Raw genomic sequence first — 12,719 nt, 5'->3', positions numbered from 1 at the left:
ATGACACGCACAGAGCTTTGTTCAGTTATGATTAGGTTTAGGTCTGGGGTAGGGTTAGGGTTAGACCGCTAGGAGGCGCCTTCTGGCCCATATCTATCTGCGTCTCATATTGACGCTAAAGGGTGCCATGTGCGTTGGATGTAGACGAAATGTCAAAAGCGTCAGTATATGACACCTTGGGATGAGATCGGGCTCCTTTTTTCTTGACCCCCTTCCAGTATCACTATACCACAGCTTTTTTCTGAGGTGCCTTGTTTCCTACTGTCTACTAGGCAGCCATTTTCTAAGGTAGCATCGTAATCATGGTAGAGCCATGATTTGAATTTGAATTTGACAAAGCTGACTTTTCAGCATCCATTATTCCAGTCTTCATTGTCACATGATCCTTTAGAAATCATGTTATGCTGATCTGGTGCTCAAATAACATTTCCTATTATCAATGTTGAAAACAGATATGATTCATATTTGTGTCGAAACTGAATTTTTAATGAATTTTTGTTATAAATTCTAAATGCTAATTTAATAATGATAAAATTGCCATTTCTCCCTGTCGCTGTTTCATTCCTTCATTTATGACTTTTATTTTACCTAAATATTCAGTTAGACTTTATTTCGATGATCCACTTTTGACATTTTACTAACCATAAGTAACTTTGCAACTATATGTCAACTAACTCTAATTATATTATTAGTAGTTAGTTGCTAGTTAACTGTTATGTTAGGGTTTGGGTTAGTAGAATAAGTTGACATGTGGTTACAAAGTTATTTATAGTTTGTAGAATGTCTGTTGGGGACCATCAAAATAAAGTGTTAGCAGATACTAAGCAGACAGTCTACTAATACTTTAATAACTGCTAGTTCACATACTGTATAGTTGCAAAGTTACACACTAAAAATGCTGGGTTAAAAACTGGGTAAGTCGACCTGATATTGAAGGTTTTTAATTTTAAAGGGGTGGTTGATTATAACTTTAGTTAGTGTGCAATGTTGCTATTTGAGCATAAACAACATGTAAAGTTACAATGATCAAAGTTCAAAGCAAAGGGAAATATTTGCTTTAAAGAAATCACTTTTTAAGGACTAACAAACGGCTGGTAGGGACTACACGAGCTTCCTCCCGGGTTAGTGACATCACAAACCCTAACATTTACGTAAACCCCGCCCCCTGAACACGAGTTATAGATTATCAAGACAGAATATGCTAATCAATGACTAGAAGATAACTATAAGCTACATACATTCATCAACTAACCATTCAGAATGTCCTGTTGCATTCTACATGTTGTCACTTCTTCTTGAGTCTCTCCATCATTGTCTGAATCCGGTTTGAACATAAAAGGCTAAAAGTTTTTGAAATGTTCAGTGCATGTCTGTGTGAGTGCAAGCTGTTGAAGCTCTGCCCTCTGTGCTGGGAGCAGCAGCTCATTTGCATTTAAAGGAACAGACACAAATGGTGCGTTTTTGCTCACCCTCAAAAATGGACAATTTTAACATGCTATATAAAAATATCTGTGGGGTATTTTGAGCTAAAACTTCACATACACACTGGGGACATCAAATACTTATTTTACATCTTGTGAAAAGGGCATTAATCTACCCCTTTAAATAATGAAAATGGACTGTAAAATCTATGATATATATAGACCTTTTTCTGACTAAAACAAATCATTTTAAATCATAAGTTCGCACTACAAATAATCATTATCCATCAGTTTGACTGAATGAGCTATACAATTTCCTTAATCTTCTTATGTTCAGACTTTAAGAGAATAACATAATGCTTGGTATTTTGTGATGTGGTATGTCAATAATTCCTGTGGCAAGAGCTCTTTTCAGTCGCTGCATTCCTTTCCTCTTGATTATTTTTTTTTCTTTGAATTCCACTATAACAGAATAAAAAAGGACAACATATGGGCTACTGCACATTTGTCCCAATTTAATTTAAGATATATTCCATTAATAATTCAATGGAATGCACTAAGAGTCTGTCACTTTTCTCCCTGAATCCTTGCATCTCTTTCAGTTTTGTTTTCACACTGATGCTTTAAAATGTAATTGTTTCCTCTTTGCACTTCTAATACATATAAGCAGTGTTTACTGGAATGTTTCTATACCAGGTAAATATTTATTGTCTCACACAATGACGGAAATCACTTTGAATTATAACCACTCAATGTTCCAGTTAATTAACATTTTTATTCACGTTTGAAAAGTTACATCAAAAACAGCTTTATCTTGTGCCATCTCATCTGTCAGATATGTAAGTTTCAGCCCATCAAACTTGTAGCGTGACCACAGATGCGTCACTAGCGCAATAGATCAATGGCGCTACTATTGTAGTCAGTAGAGCGCATGGCAACTTTTTTACAAATGACAGTGGTGTGGTGTCGTGTTTCAGCCCTGGTTGGAGAAGGGTATACCCCCCAATCCAGTTCAATACAAACTCCGCCCCACAGCCGTTTCTAAAGATTTCATTGGTCGTGTCAATTGACCTACACTGATTTCCTACACATTGCTATCCTGCAACAAATGCTAACCTTTAAACCTACCCTACACCCTAACATTAACCAGTGAAACTGACTGCAGGGTGGGATTTACATTGAATAGCATGCTAAAGAAAATGGCAGCTCAGGAGATAAGCACTTAATAAGATTATGTTATATGAGATTGTCGAGACGTCCGTAACTCCCCAACTGGACATCACCGGACAATGGGACCTTTTTAGTTGCACCCAGCATCACTCCCTCTCCTACGATAGAGTAAAACTTTCCCATGTGCTGCGCTAGGACAGCTTACAGGAGAGCTTGTGGGGTATTCCTGCTCATATCGTTTATTGGAGGTTCAAACTCCAGTCCAAACGCCACTGGCCATGAGCTCCTGGCTCCTCTCTCACAGAGCATATTAATTTATATAGGCATATTTATTTATTTATTTTAACTTTTTATTTTAGATCATCTAGAAATTATGTTTAATTTGAGCTTTTATGTTGAAATGTAAGTCAATGACAATTGGCTGAAGCCAGAGCCAATGTGGAAAATCTTTGCGTGTGGAGACCCCACCCCCTTTTGGAGTTCTCAGGTCTGCAGCTACTACAAGTACTACAAAATTCTATTGTGTCACTGATGTCTATGGAAGCGGCAATATTAATCCTTTCAATTATAATTTGGCATTGTGTTTTATTCATATTAGATACAGTACATATTGTTTACTCTATTCTTCTCCCAGTTCACTGGCCACTAACATTTATGTAATTCCAGAAACATTTTTGAATTTACGAGACGTAAATCCGACAGATCCGATTCTCTGAATAATAATCTTTCATATTTTTTTGTATCTTTCTTTTTTACATTCCTATACCAGAACCATTGTTTTTCTAAGTTGTTTCACTGTCAATTATTCGAACAGTGTTTAATTAATAATGCATTGGAAATTATTGACATGATTCTTTTACACAAAAAGAAGATAAACAGCACAGAAAATAATTGGATCAAAAAGAGTGCATTTATTCAACATCTAAAGAGTTTTTGTTTAATTTTTATATATTTGTTTTTCCTGTGAGCCACCACAATGCTTTAAAGAATATTAAGATATTTAAGAAACCTGAAACAAATCTCTTTCTGTACTTTCTCAATAGATGACTCAGGAGCAGTACATCTTGGCATCTCAGCCAAACCCTCTCCAAAGGCCGGGATGTGCTACTGTGTACCCTGTGGGGATTTATGGTTGGCGAAAGCGCTGTCTCTATTTCTTCATCCTCCTCCTCCTCGTCACCATGATCGTCAACCTAGCCTTGACCATCTGGATCTTAAAAGTTATGAACTTCACCGTGGTGAGCACTCCTCTGTCTTTTATTTTGATCCTCTTTCTCATTATGTTTTTTTTTCTTTTAACACTGATGCAAGCAACACTATTACTATTGCTTTTAATATGAACAACCCCTACAGTAAGTATTAAACATTGGTGCATAACTCATCCTGCGTTACGGAAATTAATTATACCACAAATTGGGCTGCTTGCTATTAGTCCCATAGTCCTGCATTGAAGGAAGGATGTAAGCCTTATCTATGGACCTGAATATCATTGAGACTTTGGGGTGGGCTGTTTTGACAATTTTATACCTAACACCCTATAGCAACCGCATATACAGTAGGTGCTGTAGAAAGGTTTTTTTGTGGTTCATAGGGTAGCATCTAAATGAACTGGTTGTATGAACGTTAGTTAATGAACGTTAGAGAATGCATTGACTAACAAAGAGCCATTTTTTACAGTCTTCTAATTTTATTCTTGAGAAAATGTAAAAAATCAAGTTGTCTCTGATTCTCAGCAACTTGGTGTACATTTGTGACCCATGCTGGCAAAATGAGTCACAATGAGCACATTTTCAAAAATGAGTTAATGTTATTTTTATATTTATAATACATATAATTCACATTCTATATTACCTTCAAAATGATGTATGATTTGTTGGATTCAGACAAAAATGACTGGGCTACACCTGTTTGAAGTCGATAAATTTTGAGATAAATGGAGTTAAAGTCTTCTGAAGGTTCCAAAACAAAATTACCTAGCACATCAAATTTGGCAAAATGCATACAGAAAAAAATATATAGTATATTCAACTTTTTCCAATGATAACATAATTGTTCGATTGACATTAATGAGACAGACAGCCTTGATTAAGACCTACTGTATGTACGGATCTAATATAATGTTACACATCAGATGTTTTTCCCTAACAGTTAGCCAAAGGTTAATTTAAGACATAACTGATAATTTTTTGTGTGAATACTCGCTAATAGAGATATTTTTAAATACTGTAACTGGGTATGTGAGTATATGTGTATATCGAGATTGCACGCTGTCTGATTGGCGTCTTTGTGCGCACGCTTCAGACGTGTCAGTTAGCGCTAGTAAGATCGTTTTGTTAACATCAGCATCAGTTCGAAATTCATTGGTTTAGACTCATGCCATCAAGAATTCACTATAAATATTCACAAATGTTGAATGCTGGGCTTTACAATGATACCAAACTTGTGCTGAGGGACCAGTCGTCAAGAAGCAAACAGAGAAAAACGGCACTTTTTCATGGATTATTAAAAACAAAGGAAAGATTTGGTACACCTCTTAGAAAATGTACAAATAAAGATCATTTTAGATGTTAAATTACTATTTGGAGCATTGATTTTAGATGTTTAATTACTATTTGGAGCATTGGGATCGCTAGATGAGGGCTTGATGGACTAATCTTTGTGAAAACCTCAAATTTACCTCGGCCAAATTGACATTTTTCACTTGTTTTGCCTGTTGCTCGAGAGCATTCTGACTCATTTTGACAGCATTGGTCACATTTGTTGTATTCACTCATTGGCTCAAATTCTCTTTCTTTCTATTTGTGTGAATGCCCTTACTCAGATGGTCAGGTGTGCTAGCTAGCAAGCATGAGGTCACAGCACTTTATTTACCCAGCTGATTTGTCCTTGTTTAACAGCATCTGCCACACATGCTGTCTATACAGAATTACAAACCATGGCTGCCTGGATCAGCGGAGTTGTGAACCTACTCAAAAATGAACACTCTGTGGTTTGTCTGCCGAGACAGCAAGAAGAATGAGAGGATTTTGTGGGCTTGTACGAGTGTGTGTGTGTGTGTGTGTGTGTGTGTGTGAGAGAGAGAGATTTAGGGAGTGACTGTGTAAGAACTGGGAAGTACAATAAAACTAAAATACCTCTTTGTAGAGTTAGTATGTGTTCGAGTCGCTGCTATTATAACATATCTCTCTTTTTAGCGCATGTACTCATGTGTGGTCGCAGGCCCTATTGTGCAGTAGTGTTGGGTGATATGCTCCTTAGTCATAGTCTTAGCAATAGTTTACTTAATTGATACTTAAGTTATTTATTTACTTGTTTATTTACTCATTTATTGAATTTGTTTCTTAGTTTTAATATTGTGGGAAATTAAAATAGTTTTCTATCATTTTGCGAGCAAAGATGGAGTTGGTGATAAAGAAAGATGTCACGTCGCATAGGAATATTTCACCCAGAAGGTAAGCTTGTGTGGATATCACACAGGAAATTTGCAAACTTTGCATGAGAGTTATGCCGATGAAGGAGTCTCGAATCACAGTCCATTATTCACTTCAGAAAATGGAAGCAAAAACTGACCGTGCTTTTGGAATCTATTACCAAATTAACGGCACATCCCAGAGGAAAGATTTATTGCTCAGTAGTTGCTTTTCCAGAGGTTTGGATGTTTCTCCTAAAATTCCTTAGGAGAAATAAGAGTAGACATAAATGAGACATGAGAAATATCTGAGTTAAACCTGAGAATGTGGCGGGATTCGCATTAAGGCCTCACTGGGCCCCGGGGCTACGAGTTACTGCATACACCCCCCCCCCCCCGATCCCCCCCCCATCACTTTATGTCAATATGACTTGCTAATAGTGGATATAGGGGTGGATAATGAGCAAAATGTTGTCATTATACAAGTAATATTATCTTACAATAATGATGAGGAACTCTTTTCCAAAACGCGATAAATACATTTCAATAGTTTGCAGGAAAATTAATTTTTTTACCTAGACCCACACTTTTGTGAATATTCAATTTATCCTGTTAAAATGTTTGTTTTGTTTTTTTTCAAAATGCTATAAATCCATCCATTTGTTTCCCCAAAACGTTATAAATCCATCCATTTTTTTCCAAAATGCTACAAAGTTTGTCTTTTTAAAAAAGTCTTTTGTTTTTTATTTTTCGTTTTCGTATTTATGAGGAAAAAAACAATGTTAGGCTGACAGTTCTCCAGAAGCGGTAGCCTACTAAAAGACTTTAAAACTTTCACAGAGACCTTAAACAGAAAGCACAAAGCCTTTCTTTAAATCGAATTTCGTTTTGTATTAATTGTATCTTAATTTTAATACATTTTCCATTAACCAATTTCCTGTATTTAATAGCCTAAATAAAAAGTAGGCTAAATATAGCCTATATAATCCAACCGGCGCCTGAACTAGAGCTTAAGAACATCCCGAAACTCAGCGTATAAAAGGTAGCCTACTCACCTCACAGACCTATTTTAAAAAAAAATATTATCTATTATCTACAGAAAGCTTGAAATCTTTACTTTTAAACAGAACCATTCAAAACAAAATAAAACTATGTAATCGAAATGTGCATTTCTCTCCGGCCCAGCGCATTAATTACTGAAGATCGCGAGTCAGTAGCCTATCGTCAACTTAATCTTTGCAATAAACAATTAAAATGTCTCATTGCAATATTTTACATATTTATAATCATTACTTGCTGGTTCTTTGTGACAGCTTTTAGGTGCCGTTTATGAACGCGTCACTACTGCATCAGCACCGAAAACTCTGCGTGAGTAAGATGTGTGGTCTGACTCGTGAGTAACTAAAGAAGGGTCTATTGCAAATGGTCAATTAATAATATTGATAATGATACCATGATAATTCATGTAATTTACGGCAAAGCGCCACCAAGTAACAGGGCTGATTTGTGTGGGGCGTGGTAAGACTTTGGCAATCAGCATTACCGATGGCTAGTCATATGCTCCACAGCCAATCACGGGCCCCCTCCTTGTTCGGGCCCCGGGGCTTTAGCCCCGCCTAGCCCTATGGTTAATACGGCCCTGGGCGGGAATAACATATATTTATTGTCTGGCTGCAATCTCATTCAAAGGTTGCTCTTTTTAAGCTCAAGAGACTTAGTTATGATTCTCATTTATCAAAATCAAAATGTAGATCAACAAACAATGCTTTTTTTGTTCTTTTGGCTCAAACAACAGCTTCATAAGAATGATGCGTCTCTTTTATAACAAGTACTCAAATGTGACTAGATCGCCTTGCAATTCAATTTTGATGTAGGTTTGTAGCCTGTTTTAAAAACATTTTCATTTAGGAGTCCTCAATCCTCATACGCTCGTGTCTGTGCCACAATGCGGTGATGTCACTATTAAATTACAGAAGGGCAAATGAATTGTATAATAATACTAATTATAATAATTATCATCACCATCATCATCTTCATATTGTCAAAGGCATCAGCCATCAGTTATATCTCTGACTATCGTTGATACACAATCGGCACAACCCTACTGTGCACCTGATATCTTTGCCGTGTGACTGCCAAAGGGACAGACTTATAACTTTTGACTTTATCTTGGCAAACATCGAGTTGTTTGACCTGTAAAGTGCCTCTCAGGTGGGCCTTTCCCCAACTACAATGGCAGATAGCACTACATGAGCCACCAGAGTTGGACCGAATGACCAAATATAGGCATTCATTCACATATACACATATATTCTCCCAGTAATCCTTGTTATCATGACTACATTACAACTCTAGAAATTCAAAGCTGGCTCAGTGACATACAGTATAGGAGTGTCCATAATAATAATAATAATAATAAATATAGCTGCGAGCAGCGATTGCGGGCCCAAGCCGGTGGCACCGCCAACCTGGTGCCTTTAGTTACACTAAAGGCACCGGGGTGGCGGTGTCACCGGCTTGGGCCCTCCATCGCTGCTCGCAGCTATATTTATATATATATATATATATATATATATATATATATATATATATATATATATATATATATATATATATATATATATATATATATATATATATATATATATATATATATATATATCAGACAAGTAATATTCTTTGTCTTGTCACTTAAAAAAAAAAAAAAAATATATATATATATATATATATATATATATATAATTACCTTTTTTGGATGCTAAACTATTGTTTATTATATGCTTTGTACTTCACTCACGTTCCAATATCGAAGGGAAAAATGATCCTCTTCACATGCGCAAAAATGTCCTTGGAAAATTCACAGTGGAGCGGTGCTTACTGTGATTGTACGAATTGTACTACTGACTATTTAGAGCAGTGTAATCTTTATATGTTAGGTTGACCATTTTATTATTATATTTTATTAAGTCTATAATGAACAGGCTGCAATGTCAAGATTGCAATGCTAGTGTGTGTGTGCGTGTGTGTGTGTGTGTGTGTGTGTGTGTGTGTGTGTGTGTGTGTGTGTGTGTTCATGTTTTTCTGTCCCGGTGGGGACTTTAACCTGAATGCACACAGACTCATGGGGACTCGTATCACAGTGGGGACCTAAATAGAGGTCCCCATGGGTAAACAAGCTTCATACAGAATGAGTTTTTTTGGAAATGTAAAAATGCAGAAAGTTTTCAGTGATGGGTAGGTTTAGGGGTAGGGTTAGTGTAAGGAGATAAAATATACAGTTTGTACAGTATAAAAATCATTAAATCTATGGAGAGTCCCCACAAAGATAGTAAACCGTGTGTGTGTGGGTGGGTGTGTGTGTGTGGCGTGGGCGCGTTTGAACAGTGGACACATAAAAACATACTCCGTCATTATACAGGACGACATTTAAACTGCAAAGTGTTAACTTATATTTGTGTACAGTCGCAATAAAACACAACATTGTGCTTTTGTAAAATAATTTCAAGCAATCAACCCCCGAAAGGCGCTAATTTTAAAATTAAACTAAAATGCTCATGGCTGCACGGGCATTCATAACGGTGCACATCCACGGCGAGGAACGAGCAGAACAGAGTGAACGTTTTTCAGTTAATTCCTACTTCCATAGGAATTAATTTGAAACGCTCGCTCAACCACTATCAATGTCAGTGTGGACGAACATATTTTACTTTCGTTTTTAAGTTGGCGATTCAAAAGCCCCCAGCGGTGTCACATGTCGATTAACCGGTGGTAAAATATTCTCACCGTCACATACCTAGTATATTTTTAAGTAGATACAATAGGCCTACCTGATTTTGAACACAAGAGGGCAGTATAGCCCTATGTATGACTTGACTTTTATGGGACTAAATAGTACAATTACTATTTTTAAACTTATAAATATTTATTAAATTGAAAAAAAAAGAATAAAATGGGTTTAGTTGTGATATTTTTATACTTTTATATAGAAATAAATGGTGTTTAATTACATTTTTAGAAGATGAGGCTTTAAGTGTAACTTTACTTTAGCCCCTCACTATAGCAAAACCGTTTGAGATGTTTAATATCCGTTCACAATTTAGCATCTTTAATGTATCTTTATCATTTTGAAAAAGTTTGGTGTGAATAAAATAAACCAGTTAGGAAGAGTAGCTAAAAACTCAGAGTCTGAAATATCCAAAAAATCCACATTCAAACCAAAATATCTGACTTCCTTTTGCTCTGAGCTAATAACTGTAAATTAGAAAGTTGTCCGGCTCGGTGAGACCAATATATATACTGATTTTTGTAACTGTTGGTAAAACTAACCCACCCACTTTTGTCAAACGCATGTTGAAAGTGACACACTTCCTGCTGCCAGTTGGTGGCGCTATAACTTTGACTCACGATAGTTACATCCATCTGATCTGCCTCTTACCACGAACACACTGCTAAAGTTTCATCAAGATCAGTTAATGTATGCAGAAGTTATAACACTTCGTCTCCTCTCTTTTCTCGCCATAAATTTGTTTCCTCGCCACGGCCAAACCGTTCGAGATATCAAAAATCCGTCCGCAATTTAGCATTCTCAATGTCTTGACTTCATGCTGACTGAGTTTGGAGGTGATTGAATGAATTCTCTAGGAGGAGTACATCACATTCCACAGCAAGCGTTTTCCAAACAACCCATAATAGCCGACTTCCTGTTGGGCTGGCGTGAAACTTGACAGAGGGAAAGTTGTTCAGCCCGATGAAATCTATATGTGTACCGAGTTTCATATTAATTCATGCAAGCGTGTTTGATATATGAACCAAGTTTTCAGACCCTGTTCAAGAGGGCGCTGTTGAGCCCCCCTGCCACGCCCGTTTCTGAAACTTTTCACATGTCTACTGGCTAATAAGTGTTATGTGTCTGTCGAGTTTCATCCAATTTCAAGCATGCTAAGAGTTTCAAACGCATCCGAAAAGAATATTAAAATTTGATGCGTTGCCACGGCAACAGTATCTAAGATATCAATAATCCTTTCACAGGTCTACATCTGCCGTGTGTTTACATTATACACATAAAGTTTGAAGCAAATCGGGTAAAAGTAAGAGGGTGACTTCAAAGCATTTTGAAAGTGACACACTTCCTGCTGCCAGTTGGTGGCGCTATAACTTTGACTCACAATAGTCACATCCATGTGATCGGCCTCTTACAACGAATACACTGCTGAAGTTTCATCAAGATCTGTCAATGTATGCAGAAGTTATAACACACTTCCTGTGTCCCATTATTCGCCATAAATTAGTTTCCTCGCCACGGCCAAACCGTTCGAGATATCAAAAATCTGTTCGCAAGAATTCATCCTCAATGTCTTGACTTTATTCTCACCGAGTTTGGTGGCGATCGGATGAAATCCCTAGGAGGAGTATTTCACATTCCATTGTATGCGTTTTCCAAACAACGTATAATAACCGACTTCCTGTTGGGCTTTTGTAAAACTTAGAGCACGAAAGTTGTTCGGCCCGATGAGATCTATATGTGTACTGAGTTTCATATTATTACATGCAAGCGTGTTTGATTTATGGACCAAGTTTTCGGACCCCATTCCAGGGGGCGCCGTCGAGCCCCCCTGCCACGCACCGGTACCAGCTTCAGCCCGGCCCTGATGGCCGCGGGTTCTGACGTGTGTGCAAAATTTCAAGAGTTTTTGAGCATGTTAAGGGCCCCAAAAGTGTCAAAAAGGCAAAAAAAAAATAATGAAGAAAAAAAAAAAATATAGCTGCGAGCAGCGATTACGGGCCCAAGCCGGTGGCACCGCAACCCCGGTGCCTTTATTTACCTAAAGGCACCGGGGTGGCGGTACCGCCGGCTTGGGCCCTCCATCGCTGCTCGCAGCTATATTTATATATATATATATATATATATATATATATATATATATATATATATATATATATACATACATACATACATACATACACACACATACATATATATGTGTATATATATATATATATATATATATATATATATATATATATATATATATATATATATATTATTGTTCAAAAGTTTGGGGTCAGTAAGATTTTTAATGTTTTTAGGAGAAGTCTCTTCTGCTCACCAAGGCTGCATTTATTGATTAAAAATACAAACAAAAACAGTAATATTGTGAAATATTATTCCAATTTAAAACAGCTGTTTTCAATTTTTAAATATTTTACATAGTAATTCATTTCTGTGATCAAAGTTGAGTTTTCAGCATCATTACTCCAGTCTTCAGTGTCACATGATCCTTCAGAAATCATACTAATATGATGATTGATGCTCAATAAATATTCATTATTATTTTCAATGTTGAAAACAGTTGTGTACAGATTTTTTTTTTCAAAATGCTTTGATGAATGTAAAGTTCAAAAGAACAGCATATATTTCAAATATATATATTTTTAACATTATAAATGTCTTTACTGTAACTGTTGATCAGTTTAACTCATCCTTCATAAATAAAAGTACTGATTTATTTTATTTATTTCCCCCAAAAATAAAATTTTAATTATTACTAACCCAAAACTTTTGAGCGGTAGTGTTTAACGTTACAAAAGCTTTAGATTTCAGATAAATGCTGTTCTTTTGAACTTTCTATTCATCAAAGACTGTACACAACTGTTTTCGACATTTAAAATAATAATGAATGTTTCTTGAGTATCAATCATCATATTAGAATAATTTCTGA

The 12,719-nt window shown here is 36.3% G+C and overlaps 1 protein-coding gene across 1 annotated transcript in view; it reads left to right on the top strand.

Moving 5' to 3' along the window:
• sgcz (sarcoglycan zeta) overlaps positions 1 to 12,719 on the top strand; it is a gene marked incomplete at both ends in the record, with an annotated part of 315,437 nt that overhangs the window by 182,161 nt on the left and 120,557 nt on the right. The window contains one exon of the mRNA XM_081362220.1: positions 3,635 to 3,829. Within this exon, the coding sequence (XP_081218346.1) occupies positions 3,635 to 3,829 (195 nt within the window). The remainder of the gene's footprint in view (positions 1 to 3,634; positions 3,830 to 12,719) is intronic.

This window comes from Scardinius erythrophthalmus, assembly GCF_964197995.2.
Source record: "Scardinius erythrophthalmus genome assembly, chromosome: 3".
NCBI classification, from domain to species: domain Eukaryota; kingdom Metazoa; phylum Chordata; class Actinopteri; order Cypriniformes; family Leuciscidae; genus Scardinius; species Scardinius erythrophthalmus.
Note: the sequence above shows the minus strand (reverse complement) of the source record. Positions and strands in the feature narration are given on the sequence as shown.